We start from the raw sequence: 16,106 nt of genomic DNA, 5'->3' as shown, positions 1-16,106 counted from the left end.
AATCCAATCTTGTAGATTGAGTCCTGTGTCCTTAACATAAATGCCACCTATCCCATCTCATTAACATCATAGAGGTAGGATTTACAACACATAGGAAAACCACATCAGATGACAAAATGGTGGACAATCACACAATACAGGGGACCATGGCCTAGCCAAATTGATGCACATATCTTTGGCGGACACAATTCAATGCATGACAATAACCTTTCTGTCCCCTCTTCCAGTAGTGTCCAGCTTTCCAGTATGAGAACCCCTTTTAACAAAAAAAATTTTACCACCTTGACCTTTTAATAGTTATTGGTGGAGACACATAGGGTAAATTTAGAAACTCTCCTAAGCAAATTTGTATTCTGTTAGTCACAACAGTAGTTGTTCAAGGCAGACGTGTTCAATTGGACCACATGCCTGGGATGCAGATTGGAGCCTTAGACTCTGCAGGGAAAGCCCTCACTGGCTCTGTTTTGTCCGAGGAGCCCAAGGGGGTCGCCTCTGGATGGGGCAGGGCTGGCCCCATCCCACCCCAGAACAGATGCTGGTGTTCACCAGGCAGAGCCCATCCTCTGCCTGGAAATGGGTCTTGTCTTCCAAGAACCGTAGAGTAAGGAGGGGCAGCTGAACCCCCTAGGCAGCTAGTTCCTCAGCCTGCCTCCCTGACGCTCTGCCACCTGGGAAATGGGTGGAAAATTCTAAATCTGTCTCCGGAGACTGCTTCCTGCATCACTTACCGCTCCAAACTGTTCATAGTTCTTCCCAGTTTACAGTGACCTGGGCAAATATTGAATCCTCGGCCTTACTAATAGCTTAAATCAGAGCTGTCAGCCCAGGGCCAGGGTCTGGTTCCGGCTCGCTGTGAGCAGAGCTTCCTGCCAAGCCAAACGCAGGCCTGATGAGTGGCTGTCCTCAGCACACCTTGGCCGGGGCTGCGTACCTTGTTTGGATTGCCTTTTGCTCTTGGGGCTTTAATGAGGAAATCCATGCTCCTGTCATCGTTCTAACAGCTGATCCCATAATTCATCTGACGGGTATTAAAGCTGGGGCTGGTTTCCAATGTAACCAAAAAAAGGGGGAGAGGGAAGCAGTGAGGTGTACCCATCTAAGCTAATGATACACATCTTATGAGCAGACGGGAAATGAGGGTTGCGGGATTGAGCTTTGTGTCCCAGATGACTCTTGGAAAAAGGTTGTAGTTGCCTTGGATGGGAGACGGGGGTTCCAGGAAAGCTGAGCAAATCAGTGATAAAGAGTGAATGTACGTGGCTATGCGGGCCATCTCCTTTGATTAGATTGTAGGCAAAATACAGTTACCTTTCCCGCTTACCAGGTAAGGAAACCGAGGTTCAAGCTGTGAAATCATTTGCCCATGGTAACTTTGATAAGAGACAGAGCCAGCATTTGAACCCAGGTTTGCCTACCTTAAAAAATGTGCCGTTTTCTATCATACCATACTTTCTTGGTCTTAATATCTGCCCCCTGTGCCTCCCATTCATTAGATGACAAATGAGTGAGTCAGAACGCGTTGAACAGCAGCTCCATGTAGACAGGACACTGCCCTTTGCACGCCTAGTAACTTCTGTTGGCAGCCCATCCTCTGGCCCTGGTATGGGCAGCTGCCATGGACTGGTGGCCCCAGGAACAGACAGGCACAGCGAGTGCATCATGAGGTCAGCCTCCCTGGGAGTGTGCTCAGCAGCACACCCTCTGGTGTCCTCCTCTGGGGTGTCCAGTGGCTATAAGATGGATTCTCCTGCAGGAAGCAAATTGACCCATAAGATGTGTTATCATTCACAACCAGAGGCAGTGAGGAGGGTTGTAAGATCTGATGAGATTTGTGTTTCCAAAAAAAATGGCTTTGCTAGCCGGTGTGAAGGCTAGTTCGCAGGAGGAGGCCATTAGTGTGTCCAGAAGAGTGGCGATGAGGGCTTGGAGCAGGGCAGCACTGGGGGACAGAAGGGACAGGCCTGTGGCAAGGAGGTCAGGAAGAAGCTGGATTTCACGTGGAAGCATGAAATGAGGGCCCAAACAAAGACAAAGACGGTAGGAGCAGGGCAGCATAGAGAGGTGGGGAGACAGCGTGGTGTAGATGGTCAGGACCTGGTGACCGCCAGGACGTGGGAGATGACGGAGGAGGTGTCAGATGAGAATCTTCCTTACTTGGATTTTTCTACTAAGTACTGTTTGCAGTGACGCAGGATTTTTTTTGTTTGTTTCTCTCTCTTTTTTAATTGTGCTTTAAGTGAAAGTTTACAATTCAAGTCAGTTTCTCATACAAAAACTTACACACACATTGTTACTTGACCCTAGTTGCCCTCCCTACAATGTGACAGCACACTCCTTTACTCCACCCTGTATTTCCAGTGTCCATTCAACTAGCTCCTGTCCCCCTCTGCCTTCTCATCTCACCTCCAGACAGGAGCCGCCCACATAGCCTCATGTGTCTACTTGAGCTAAGAAGCACACTCGTCACCAGTATCATTTTATGTCGTATAGTCCACTCTAACCTTTGAGTGACCCAGGATTTAAGACTTTTGCTCTGGAGACGAGGCCTTATGTCAGTCACTCACACACATGCAAGTACTCACCCCATGTGTCAAGAAGGAGGGCTCTCTCCCTAGGCCCAGGGTGCCAGTGCTGCACACCACACACAAACAGCATCCAAGAGTGCTGTCAGCAAGACTAAGCAGGCCAGCACCAAGGAGGGCCTCTCAGCTTCACATCCAACCTGACGGCCGTCAAGTTACCCTCTACCACCCCCTAGAGACAGAGAGGCAAGCCGCCATGCATCAGGAGAGGGCATCCTCCCCTTGGCAGCCCTTATTGGCAAGGGCATGGCCCCCAGGTACCCCCGCCTCCCCCCCCCCCCCGTGTTCCTGTTTCCTGTGTCCCATCTTGAGAGCAGTGAAGTGGCTTAGACTTGCTGATGGTTCTCCCAGAGGTACCTTCCCTTGGGCATTCTGGGCTGTGAGCAGTTCTGGAGGCTTTATCCTGAATCGCCTTCTTTCTCAGTTTAGATACTTCATGGGAATGCAAAGGAATGAGATGCTGGGCTGTTCTCAGTGATTTTCTTCATGGGTAAATCCCTCAGAACCATTGGTAAATGTAACAATGATAAATTACTTGCCACATGTCACAACTGGGCGTGACATATCAGTGCGGAGACACCGCAGCAGGCTGCAGGGTTTGCTCCCTCCGTCACTCTCACTCCATCTCCTCCACTTAGGCCTTCTGCCCCTCCCCGCAGATGCCTCTTAGGGTGTAGACTGGAAAACAAAGCCCACAGATAAAGTGTGTTGGCCGATCCCTGCAGCTGAGGGGCTTTCAGAGGCCGGCAGTATTTGTGGAAGCTCATTACAGCCAGATCCCACCATCCTGCCCAGACGAAACGAGCAGAGCTCCATGCAGGAGGGTGGAAGGTGCCGTTTGGCAGGCTGCCACTTCAGGTCCAGTGGGAAGGTTGTGGTGCAAGTAAAAAAAAAGTTGCAAGCTAAGTACCAACATGTTGGAAAGGAAGTTGCTTTGCGAGGTCACTTCTGTGCGACAGCTGGAGACGTGGGAAAGAGGCAAGGCTGTAAATCTCTGGAAAGAGATCCAAGGTTTCCGATCCGAGGACAAGCCCTGCAGATGTTCATTTGATATTTTTTTCAGATTCTAAATATTTAGAAACGAAGGTGGAATGTTTTGTCAAGCGGGGAGATTAGGCCGCTCACTTGCAAGCTGAGCTCTCCCTGCTCAGCAGTAGTCATTCACCCGTGATGGATCTCCAAGTAGGAAGACACCAGTAGAGGGACTTGCCTGTGGACCATAGTAAGAAGATCTTCTTGGACTTGTGCTCGGCAAAGCAGTGTACTTTATATACATGGGGGTGAAGCCTCTTGCTCTCTGTTCCAGATGTAGGGGGACAAAGGGTGAGCCGGGCCAAACTGGGAGTGATTCAGGGAGTGCGTTCTTCCCCGGGGGAGAGGTACAGAGAGGCACAGCAACAGCCGCAGGGCGTGCTCAGTGCACTCTGGGAGGTAGCCTGGGTTTGGGGAATGGAGATGCCTGAGGGGAGTGGTTTTTGTCAGATGACCTGGGGTGGGGTGACCCAGCGTCTGGCAGAGAAGGAGAGCTCCAGGCTAGTGTGAGCCTACCTCCCTCCGCCCACTTCCACTGTGAAAGGCAGGGGCGGGAGAGGAGGGGCTGGAGCTCCTCGGAGGGGGATGGGATCCTAGTGGACACTGCTCAGAATTTCTGAACACTGAATTGTGACTTGACCTCCGTTGTTCTGGTAAAGAGCATAGATGAAGTAGAGCAAACAGAGAGGTCTCTGCGAAGAAAACAGATTTGGGGATCATCCAGACCTGGGTTCAGATCCTAGCCCAGTCACTTCCCAGCTGTGTGACCTAGACAGACCTTTCTGAAGCTCAGTGTTTTCATACAACGTGGAGTTAATAACGCCTATTTTGAAAGATTATTACAGAGTAAAGACCATTCTGAAACATGGTTTTTGCTCATTAAATAGCGGCTCTTGTAAGCAGAGACTTTTTTGTCTTCTAATGCAATGTCAGGGTCAAGTAAAATTTTCTAAACTAGTCAGAAGTAACCTTCGTTGGGAGGCTTTCTGACCGCCCTTTCTGGCTTATGGCATACAGAGTCCTGGCCCGCACCCAGGAGGACGCCACCAGCTCCCACCTGAGGCCCAGACATCAGAAGAGCCCTGGGAATGGAGGTCTGTTTTGATGATCAGTAAAAGCTGTCATTCTGCCAGTTCTAGATACTTTACGTGAGTTCACTCACGTAGTGTGAGGCAAAGGCAAGGAAACCGAGGCATAGGCAGGCCAAGGCCTTTGTCTCTGGCTGCAGAGCAGGAGTTGGAGGACCTGAGCTGGAAGCACACAGAGCTGCTGAGCTGCCACTGGCTTCTCTCAGGCCCGCTCCTGGCTATACTCACCAGAAGGTGCCACATGGCAGCAGAAAGCTAGGGTACATCTTTCTGAGGAAAACAGCCTGCTGGTTTCAAACGCTTGCCTGAGTCACCACCATCACACAGCCATGGAGGGAAGGAGAAGGGCACTCAGAGGTGCTTGTTGGGGAGAGCAGGCCAAGCCCTGCCTTCAGTCTCTATTGGAATCACCTTGTGGAACATCTGTGTGGCCACAGCACATAAAAATGTTTTCCTTCTGGCAGCCACTTTTATAAGGATGTAATAATATATGCATTGCAAAAATAGTTGTATTTTTGGTGCGTCAGCATTGCCAGCATGCTGACCCTGACCAGGTGTGGAGGGAAGTCGGCAGGGGGTGTGGGCAGGGAGGCTGTGGAAACAAGTCTGTGTGCGCCAAGATCTCTCCCCACTGTCTTCCTTCCTCTACCAGCCCGTGCCCGGCCTTTCACTGGGGCTCAAATTCCCGGTGATCTTCAAGGGAGTCAGCTCTCCTACGGAAGGCACTGCATATTAGAAAGACAGAGCCTTCTTGCTCTCTCTCCACCGCCCCACAAACCTCTTTTACCTCTGAGCATCCAGTGGTTTTAGCCTTCTGGTGTTGGAAGGTGGGTCTTGATTCTGAAGCACAAAGATAATAACCAGGAGGTTGAATTGGTCCAGAGCCTTGGCCAGCAGTCCTGGCGTCACTTTGGTTCTTGGTTGCTCATTTAAAGTAGCATCCTCAGTGAGCTCAGAGCCCTCTTCCCTTCCCTGGGGTTGCCAGGTATCTGTCCCCTGCGTGGAGCTAGGGAGGAATAGGATTGTTGTTTGATGGAAGGACATAATTCATTTGGAGCCGACCCTCCAGGCTTCTCCCTGCCCAGCAAGCAGCTCTCCGAGCAGCCCTCAGTCTGGGCCCACTAACCATTTCCATGTGGTGAGAGAACACACAGTCCCAGTGTGCTGGCATCCAAAATCCCTGTTACAAATGGGTAGGTGGAGCACCCTCGTTCTTCCTGAGTCTCTACCCCAACTTCTGTTCATCATGTACACAAACCACTTGTCTTGGCAACAGGGCTTTAGTAAGGGGGGAGGATGCTCCGGCAAATGCGGGCGCTCTGCCTCAGGTGGAGTGTTTATTAGTGCTGAGGGGGTGGGGGTAGCCGTCACTCGGGTTCACGGCACGCTCATACTCCTGTTTGTGACGAACCATCCCTTGGAATCTGAGGATCAAGACTCCCCAGGATCACCCACCTCTGGGTACCATCACCACAGCAGGAACCGCCGAAGAATACCTGGAAAAATTCAGGGCCCGGGGCTGGGGGGACAGAGAAGGCTGATCATTCCAGCATTTCTCTCCTTTTCCATTTGCCCAGTCCTCAGCAAAACCAGACCTCTTTTTCCAGCAGAGCTTTAGTCTTGCAGGGCCTTGCGAGGCCATGGATTCCAGACTGTCCCTCTAACCCAGATCTGACTTGTAGAACCTTTGACACGTGGCTCCCCCGTTGCTCCTAGACCCTTCCAGTGACCTTGAGCTCATTGCTTTATGAACAGGTGCCTTTTTTGGACCTCTCTGTTAGAACATGCTGAGCCCAAGTCAGAAATCCTGTGATACCCCGTGATGTCTCCATCCCCCGGGGCTCACTGCTCCCTCTGCAGTGATGTAGATTAGCTCTGCACCCCTGCCAGACAGCAGGCTCTAAAAGTCGGCTAGGGTCTCCCGGGTCTCCCCTCTGTAGACGTCAGTATTCCCCATTCTTTCCTGTTCCTTGGGGTCAAGGTAGGTTGACTGAAGCTTGTCCACAGCTCTTTAACACCCAGCACCCTGCACCAAGCCTAGCTCTGCAAATGTGGCTGGCCAGCGTAGAGCAGAAGCAAAGTCATTGCTTCCCGAGCATATCACGGAGCCCTGCCGCTGTAGCTCTTCTTCTTGTGATCGGGTAGGAGTACTGCCCCAGGACTGGGTGCTAGGCGTGGTTTCATTTGCGCACCAAAGCTGTGGTAGCAGCAACATCACAATCTTGTCAAGCTTGAAGTCATCAAAAAACCACAAGTTTCTTTTACAGGAACTGTTCACGAGTCAATTGTCTCTCCTTTTGTGCTCAGTGAGATAAGTGTTTGAGCCGAAGTACCTGGTTGCATTCGCCCAGGTAACTGTAATCAGCACACTGTAGTAGGAAGAGCAGAGGCGTCGGAGGCGACCAGGGCCGTGTGATCAGGGAAGACTACTTGGTATCGTTATGCTTTTCAGCTTCCTTGGGTATAAAATAGGGTTCTTAGCAAGATTAAAGTGACTGCCCCCTGGCAACACTCTGTACTTGGTAGCTGCTGTTATGCTGGACACTAACCCATGTTTTTGACCTTCTGGTCATTTGGACCCTTGATGCTCTGATGAAGAGAAAGCTTGACTCAGGTTCTGCCATTACTACCTGTGCCACCTCGGGCAAGTCACTTCATCTCTCTGAGCCACAGAGTCCTCTGTCAGCTGGGGTTGTCAGTCCTTGCCTATCAGCCAGCAGGTGCAGTGTCTGTAGCTCCTGTACATGAGGCACTCGAGGTGCTGGAGCGACATGGCATAGGTGAGGGAGGCCTCACCTGTGGTGTTGAGCCCCAAGTCAGGACAGGCCATGTGGTGGTATGAAGACAAACCCATCTCTGGTGGGTCCTGGATGAGCCAGCACCTGGCAAGGGTGGTCAGCTCTGCCCTCCTGCTGGGAACTGGTGAGGGGATGTCCATCAAGGGCAGCAGCAAATACTACCCTGGACATGGGGCCTCTGGGCTCCTGCTGGCTGGGCTGTTTGTGTTTTAGCCCCCCCGCCCCCGCCCTGGGAAAGTGGCCCTATGACACCTGCAGCTGGCTGCCTAGAGCTGCCAGCGGGAACAGCAGCCCCTTTGCAGACCGCGGCTGGGATCGTGCTATGGCAGAGGCCGCTGTCCTCAGGGAACTCCCACCCACCCTGACTTGGAGGCACGTTTGTGTCATTTGCAGATGGAGAAAGATGAAACTGTGAGCGACTGCTCCCCGCACATAGCCAACATCGGGCGCCTGGTAGAGGTGAGTGGTTTTCTGGGCCCTGGTTCACTCATACGTCCCCCCACAGCGTGTGCCATTTCACCCCTGAAGCCCATTTGTCAGCTTGCCAGCCGTCGCCCATATTTTCTCTAGCCCCATAGCAGCCAGCAGAGTGCTCCTCACTTTTTGCTCTGTTTCCAGTTTGCTGACCTTCTGATGTGGATGATGCAAGCAGGGCTCCAGACCCCAGAGGCACCCTTTTCTACCCCCACCCCCCTGCACCCTTCCAGAAGACTCCACTTGGTTGTTGGCTCTGGAAAGTGTGAAGTCCTGTCTTCCCCAATCAATTGGGTGTGAACAGAGACCTGAGCTCTAAACGGAAACAGATCCCTGGCACGCTGGGCTCTGAAGGAGCCTCAGTTGCAGCTGCCTCGGCCTTCCCTGTCACCACGTTGTTTTGGAAGAAGGGAGATGCTCTCTGGTTTCACAGAATTGTTCACAAAATTGGTGGCAAGGTGGAGGGGTGGTGATGTGGTTTAGACCAGCTCCCAATAACGGTCATAGTTGGCCACCAGTACCTGGATATTGATTTCCTCCGTTCACAAAAATGCTCAGAGCTCAAATTATAGGTGGGGTCTTGGCGAGCTAGGAGCTTGCTCGCTTGCTGCTGCTGCTTTGGAGCAGTTATGTGCCTCCCCCCTGCGGTCACAGTGGGGACTGCAGGAATGAGTTCCTGGGAGGTGGGAGGGTATAGGCCTCAGGATGTCTAACTGCCATGGTGTCTGACTGACCTCCTCTCCCAGGACATGGAAAACAAAATCAGAAGTACGCTGAATGAGATCTACTTTGGAAAAACAAAGGACATCGTCAACGGGCTGAGGTAAATGTACCCACAGAGCAGAGGCTTTGGAGCCAAAAAGATGTGGATTTGAATCGTGAGTCTACTGTACAATAGCTGTGTGACCTTGGGCCTCAGTTTCCTCATGGATAAAACAGGGCTAACGTCCCCTCCTGCTAGTACTGATGCCCAGGTTAAGGACACGAGAAAGGTAAAGTACCTCGTGCATAGTTTGCACTCTCAGTACATGTTGGCTCCTGTACCACCGTTTGAGTTTTCTGGAGTATGTTTACCTTAGCAGCCATTGGCTCCCCCATCCCTGGAGTTGGCCTCCTCTCAGTCCCCCAGCTTCTCAGCCCAATCAGAAGAATCTGCCCAGCAGCCCCTTTAGCTTTGGGCCCTGAGGGTGCCTCCAAACCAGACCCTAAGACATGGGAGGGAGCACAGGCCACTGGGTCTCCGCCTGACCTAGCTCCAGGACAGCAGAATGTGTAATGCAGAAATGGGCCCCAGCCCCTCTGATGTCCTCCGCCCAGGCTCCGTTGGCGGCGGTCCTGAGCTGTCCCTCCCCCACCCATCTCAATTCTGTGGCGTTGGTCTGAGGGAAGGCTGAGCTGGACTGTCTGGGTCTTCAAGGTCCGTGGTGGGCCAGGCAGGAGGCTGGAGCCCAGCGGGAGGAAAGTGGGGCAGCTCTGGGGTGAGCACCAGCCGTAGAGTCAGTAGGTCAGGACCTCGTCAAGGCTGTCACTCAGGGCTGGGCTGCGCTGTGTGGCCTTGGACAAGTCACTCCTGTCTGCTTGTCCTGTCCAGTCGAGGAGGCAGGGCTGCTGAGGGAATTCCATGAGCTGATGAAGAGTCTAAAGCGTTCTGCCGGCCTGCACTATGTGAGGGCTGTGTGAGGGTGGGGCTTCCAGATCTGCCTTGGTTTTCACTGTGTGGACCAGTGTCACAGCGGACAGAGAGGAGGCAGGAGGCCGCCCAGCTTGGGAATTTGTCCTTGAGACAGATTTCAGTCGTCTACTCTACGGTTTTAAAATAGAGGAGGAGTTCCCTTTGGACCCCTCCCCTTCCCTATTTCCTGTCTCCTGTGGGGAACTCAGTCTAGCCCCTGGTGGGTTATATTTTCCCCCTTTGGCAACATTCGTCTCCTTTTGGGCCTTGGCCTCATATATCATCTGTGTCCAAGGCTTCCTGGCCTGTGGCAGGGTCAGAGCCCTGTGCTCATGGGTGTCAGGCCCCTGCCACAGGGGAGCAAATCAAGGAGCCCTGAAAATCAGAGTGACCGCCAGAGTGGCCTCTCCAGCCCCAGCGTCCAACCCTCAGCCCTCAAGCGGCAGGGGCCTTGATGACTTTCCATTTCTTCTGCCTCATGTGTTTCCCCTTTGTCTCTTGCTCGGCTGTTACCTGCCCTGTGTCTTCGGTTCTCCTTCTCTCCCCTCCTGCCTCTCATTCTGAACACTCTCTGTAGATCTATTGACGCTATCCCTGACAACCAAAAGTTTAAGCAGTTGCAGAGGGAGCTTTCTCAAGTGCTGACCCAGCGCCAGATCTACATCCAGCCTGACAATTAAGCCGATCCAGGTACCCTGCCTGAGAGGCGTGAGTGCCCTTCCCACTAAACAGGACTCACCAACCCGCCGAGACCCTGCTGGTCTGGCTGTTGCCGCGCGGCCACTTAAACCAGCACTAACCCCGTGCCCTCTCACGGCTGGCGAGCAGCCCCATTAACGTGTAGTCTCAGCCCCACATAATGGGGAGATATGTCACGGGTGTCGTGTGTGTGTGCTTTGCACTGTGGGCAGAGGGTGGATGTGGGGAAGACGGGGCTTTCAGCTCTTGCTCCTGAAGAAGCCTGGAGTGAGGAGCTAACATTGCCTCTGCAGCAGAAGGCGTTTGTCTGTGCACTCATTCCATTGGCCAGCAGAGCAAGGGTCTGGGAGCCCCCGCCCACCCACCTGCTTCAGGGGCCTCTCTGAATCTGGTGTGTCTGCAGCCTATCTTGCCTCCACCTTTTCCCCAAGGACCCCAGAAGTCAAATAACCCCCTTCTCAGTGGGAAATTGACTGTTTGGGGCTAGGTGACTAAAAAGAGGTGGTGGTCCCCCCGAGCTGCTGAGGATGGAGTACAGGATGGGTGCTGCTGTCAGCCTGACTGGGCCTGGTATACCAGGCTGCCGGGGGTGCCCCAAGCTGCTGCTGCCTGGACCAGCAAAACCTCCAGCCCCTAACGAGCTGCAGATGTCCTCTTAAACACGTCACACTGACGGAAAGGAAAATAGTCTTGCTTGTAGTGATAACAGCCAAGAACCATGACTTGAGTTTGTGACAAATACAGATGTATGAAAGCAGCCAGCGTCCCCAGAGAGGAGGAGGGAAACTTAAAAAATAATGTATTCAAAATAATGAAGAAGCTCAGCTCAGGAGGGCCACAGAACCCAGGGTGGTTAGGGCTCACCCCCTAGGTCCAGTTCTGAGCCCCGAAGGCTTGACCTAGAAGAGACTCGGTGGGATTTCCAGGGGATGGGGCCAGGGTAAGGGGCTCTGAGGTAACCAGGCAGAGCTGCTCTCCTGCATTTCCCAAAAGGGATGCATCCGTGGGCTTTAGCGGGGTGGCCAGTCTGTGTGTGTGCTACTTCAGATCCCATCTTGGGGTTGAGACTCCCCCTGCTTTTAGAGTGCTCCGTGGCAATACAGTCCTCTCCCCGCCCTCAGCCTGGAGGGTGGGTCTGGCGTCTCCTGGATTGCCAGCTTTAGCCAGTCCTTGGCCACCCACTGGAGGCTCTCTGCATAGAAACCCTCTCCAACATCAGGGCATTCCCATCCTTTGAGGACAGGCCCTCCTTCCCACACGGAGTCGAGTGCTTCCTCCAGGCGCACAGGGTGAGGTCATCTGCAGTGACCTTCCCAAGCTTTATCCCCTAAATGTGTGCCCTGCTTCTTGTGCTCCAGTCGTTCAAGCTTAATATCCCATCTCTTACCTGATTCTGATTGGAACTTTCTCTTGTGTGGGAGCTGGGAAGTTGTGCATGGCCCAGACCTGGCGTGCTCAGCTCCTCCTTCCCAGGAGAGCCAGCACCCACCCAAGCCAGGACACTGTAGACACATGAACACAGGCTGCTGGGCCAGGGGTGAGGCCTCCAGGGTGAGCTTTGAGACACCTGTGGTGGAGCTGGGATGTGGAGCTGGGAGGCAACCAGGTTGGTGACCTGGCCTTCTTGTGGCCACCGCAGTGTCAGGGGCAGGCCAGGCCCACCTGTTGAAAACCCTTGTGCCAGATATTCAGAAATGGATGGAGCACCCGAAATGCCAGCATTTCTCCTACGGGTTTATTAGTTGTTTAGCAGTATTTAGCTTAGTTCTTTCAAAGTCTTATCTAGCCCACCTTTTACCAGGTTGAGTCTGCTTGCCATGATTTTTGTAGGATTCGGTAGGCAGAATTTCTAAGACTCATTTTCGGGGGCTAATTTTTTGATCCTTCCCGTTCTTTTTCCTGGTTAATGTATCTCAAACTTGAGGTTCTCATTTGCATACCATGTACAGCAGTTGCCCTAGGCATCCTGTGTTTTCCCTGCTTTAAAACTATTATAAAATTTATAAAAAGTTCAGTAAGTTTTCAGTTAACCAGCACACTGGGTAAATTTCACAGAACGATGAGGGAATTGCCAGCAGGCACTTCTCTGAGCCTTAGTCTCCCCTCTGTAAATTGGCAGCAATAGGACAACTCTCCCGGATGCTTGTGAGAATACACACATGAAAAGCACTGTCTAAATTGTAAAATTGTTGAAGAGTGTTTATGTACACAAGTAGACGCGGTCACATCAGACTTTGCCCACAGTCCAGGCTGAGGGGTTTTCTTGGCCAGGTTAACACAATACTGCCTTACAGCAGGAGCTGAGCCCCTGGCCTTGGTTACTGCCCTGGCCGGCCCCTGTGTGCTGCCATGGGCAGAGGGCTGGGTCTGAGACACTTGCTGGGTGGGATACCTCTGCACCCTGGACCTGTAGGTGAGGAAGGAGCCTCTGCTGGACAGGGGTGAAGGGGGAGCTTTATAGAAGGGACCTCATGGCCCGGAGCCCTCATCTCTGAGCCCTGACCTGACTTCTGACTTCCCACCAGCCCAAACTGCTTCCCAGCCAGAAACCTGGGGCAGCTGGTTTGACACAGAGGGTCTTGGCTCCCTTGTGCTCGGAAGCCCGTAAGCTGCCTCCTTATGCCAGCTGACATTGGGGCCTGTGCCCACAGGAGTGGATTTAGGGTTCTGGAGACTATGGCCAGGTCATCCCCAGCCTTGCAGAGAAGATTGTGTGTCGTGTGGGTTGTGGGCCTCCCTTGGGTGCCCGGCAAGATGCTGAGGGTGCAGGTCTCTGGGCTCAGTGCCCCTTCTGCCCCACTCCAGCATTGCTTGTGCTTTGAGAGGATCACTGGTGCCCTGCCCTACACAGACCCTTGGCCTCGAGGTGGAGGTTCCCCCAGCAGCTTGGAGCCAGCACCGCCCAGCAGCCCCCAGTCCCTCTGAGACTGCCACACCTCTCCAGGGAGGCCTGTCACTCATGATTTTTTCCTCCCTTGCAGGTCTGTGCAGACTTTTGCAGACAAATCAAAACAAGAAGCTCTTAAGAACGACCTGGTGGAGGCTTTGAAGAGAAAGCAGCAATGTTAAACCTCGGCTTCACGCTAACCGGACATGCCATGCACTCGTTAGACTCCTTTCTTAGAAAACTCGTTTTCTGCTCCCCTTCCCTCCTCCCTCCCTCCCTCCCCAGCAGGTCACAGAACAGCTCGCGACATCGACTGCACTGCGCCATCTCTCCCTGAGAATAAAGCCCAATAAACACCCTTCTCCTCTCTGAGGCCTACTTCCCACCACATTTTGCTGTCAAAATTCAATATTTCCTTAGAGACGGTGTTTTCTTTTTTTTTTTGATCCCAACACCCTCCCCCCTGCGTTTCTCTCCTCCATTTATAGGCATAAAATACACTGTCTGTCTGCTTCCCTCCCCTCCCACCTTTTTGTTACATTGGTGTAAAAAATGTAAAACAAAAAAATTTTATGAAATAACTGTGGTGTGTGAAAGATAGAAGAAAAACTGGAAATCTGATTCCACGTGTGTCTGGGAGTTGCTTGGGGTTAGGGGTCAGGGGGACAGGGGACCGCTCTGGGAGGAAGGAGAGGCCGCCCTCAGCATCGTCCTGCACAGACGCCCCTGTCCCATGGAGACCATGTTTTGGGGGTGGGGGTGGGGATCTGCTGACCGTTCTGCTCTTCTGGCCAGGTGCTTTTCTGTCAATTTTTATGGAATGCAAAGGAATTTTTTTGTTTTATTTTGTTTTTTTTTGTAAAGCTTAAACAAACAAAAAAAAAATCTACATCTTATACTTGAGCCTCCATACTTAAAAAAAAAAAAAAAGGAAAACAAAAAAAAAAATAAAAAGAAGCTGGGACGCAGAAAGCATTGGCTTGTGTTTTTTCTCACCTGTCAGAGTCTCGGTGTTCATGGCTGTGAGGGCCAGCACCAAGGTGGGGATGTGGAGTAAGCCCTGTGCAGAGGGAGCATGGGACCCGCACAGTGAGTGAGGAAAGGAAAAGGGGCCTTGCACAGCCCCAGAGCTGCGCCTCTCACCCAGTGTCTGCCCTGATGCCGCTTGCAGTCTCAGAGGGTCTGTGATGTGGATATGCCTGGGCCATTGGTCTCTGTCCCCCCACCTGCTGTTTCATCTTCTCAGGACATGCCGATGACAGGGAGCCAGCCTGGGATACCCCTCCCGTGAGCAGGTCTGTCCACATCTCCTGTCTTCACCACAGCCCTTAGCAGCAGCAGGGGGCAACTCGTACATTTTGCAGATGTGAGGAAACTGAGGCTCAGAGGGTTGGGATAACTTGCTCAAGGCTTCACAGAGCTGCAAAGTCCTTGCTGCCGCCTCTGGCAGCCTCCAGAAGGGATCCGAGGCAAGTTTCCTTGCCAACACCATCCCCATTTGTCTCCAGGCTTCTGGCCACCTGCTGCCCTGGACCTGGTGCTATGTGGCGGGTCAGGCCCACACCCTGGCTAGCCCATCTGATTTGAGGTGCCCTGGTCTTGACACTCCTGTCCCTGGCTCCTTGGTCCTGGCTTCTTTCTGCTCCAATGGGAAAATTCCCAGATGGGGCACATCTCTACTGATTGCAAGTTACCGTAGGACATAGATCATAGCAGCAGCCCCTGCACTCAGACTTCCTTTGAGGAACCAGGTGGGGAAAATGTGGAAGGCTGGAAAATTCGTAGGCCTCAGCTCTGGCAGGCTCCAGCCATGGGCCCCGGGCAAGGCGAACCCCGTTCCTTGTGTGTAAAACGGGGAATGGTGCATCCTCGGGGAGTGTGAACACAGTGCTGGCACAAATAAGGTGTTGGGTGAATTAATGAGTTTTTATTAGGTGTACAATTCTGTGACCAAAATAACACTGGAAACACAGAAATTGTGGCTGTGCAGTGTATGCCAGGCCTGGTCTTACCTGCCTTCTGGAATCCTTCTCGGGGGCCATGACAGCTAGTCTTTTTGTTATGTTTTATGGTAAGTCATTGAGACTGGGCAGGTGTGTTGGGGACCATGACCCTAGTACTGGCTTGTTTCCATGAGGGGCAGGCAGAAGCAAATGCTCACAGAGGAATGCTCCGGCCTGGCTCAGGGCCACCTTCTGGTCCTCTGCTACCTCCTGGCCACTTCTTTCCCTGCCCTCTCATGGGCTGCCACAGTGGGCGGGCCTTGGTGGCTCCAGGACCCCTCTGCATTCCCAAGAAGGGAAGGAGGCAAGGAAGTGGCATAAGGAGCTCTGGGCTGCAGTCCGTGGGCTGCAGGTGACAGTATGTCCACGGCCCCAGTGGGTGGTTCCTGAAGGTCCCCCTTGGTGGCAGACAGAATGGAGGCAGCCTGGGTGAAGTGGCAGGAGCCCCGGTCTGGGAGTCAGGAGCCCGCCTTCTGGCCTCAGCTCTGCACCATAGCCCAGCACCCCTGGGACTGGGGGTGATCTGTGTCTCCAGAAAGCTGAGGGCTCAAAAGGCAGGACCCAGCTCTCCATGGTTCTTTTCCCTATCCCCTTGCAGTTTCCTTGACAAACCAGCCCCCGGGGCCTTTTTCAGGTTCCTAGGTGGTGCAAAGATTTGTTCAAAACTAACCTAGAGGTTGGTGCTTCAGACCCACCCAGTGCTCCGCAGAAGAAAGGTCTGAAAGATTACAGCCAAGAAAACTCTATGGAGCAGTTCTGCTCTGTCACATGGGACTGCCATGAGTCAGAATCAATGGCAACAGGTTCAGTTTGGTTTGGAGCCCTGCCCAAGGTTCTCTGGGGCCCCAGATTCTAAGACTCCCTGTCTCCA

At 52.9% G+C, this 16,106-nt stretch overlaps 1 protein-coding gene across 3 annotated transcripts in view; it reads left to right on the top strand.

The window, feature by feature from the left end:
- The window catches only part of CAPZB (capping actin protein of muscle Z-line subunit beta), a 168,854-nt gene extending 154,650 nt beyond the window's left edge, over positions 1-14,204 (top strand). For all 3 annotated transcript variants that reach the window (XM_010593052.3, XM_064281384.1, XM_023551995.2), the window contains exons 7-9: positions 7,894-7,959; positions 8,721-8,797; positions 13,327-14,204. In XM_010593052.3, coding sequence (XP_010591354.1) covers positions 7,894-7,959; positions 8,721-8,797; positions 13,327-13,414 — 231 coding nt within the window. In that variant the 3' untranslated portion in view covers positions 13,415-14,204. The remainder of the gene's footprint in view (positions 1-7,893; positions 7,960-8,720; positions 8,798-13,326) is intronic.
- The last annotated feature ends 1,902 nt before the right edge of the window (positions 14,205-16,106 follow it).

Source organism: Loxodonta africana, chromosome 3 (genome assembly GCF_030014295.1).
Source record: "Loxodonta africana isolate mLoxAfr1 chromosome 3, mLoxAfr1.hap2, whole genome shotgun sequence".
Lineage (NCBI taxonomy): Eukaryota > Metazoa > Chordata > Mammalia > Proboscidea > Elephantidae > Loxodonta > Loxodonta africana.
Note: the sequence above shows the minus strand (reverse complement) of the source record. Positions and strands in the feature narration are given on the sequence as shown.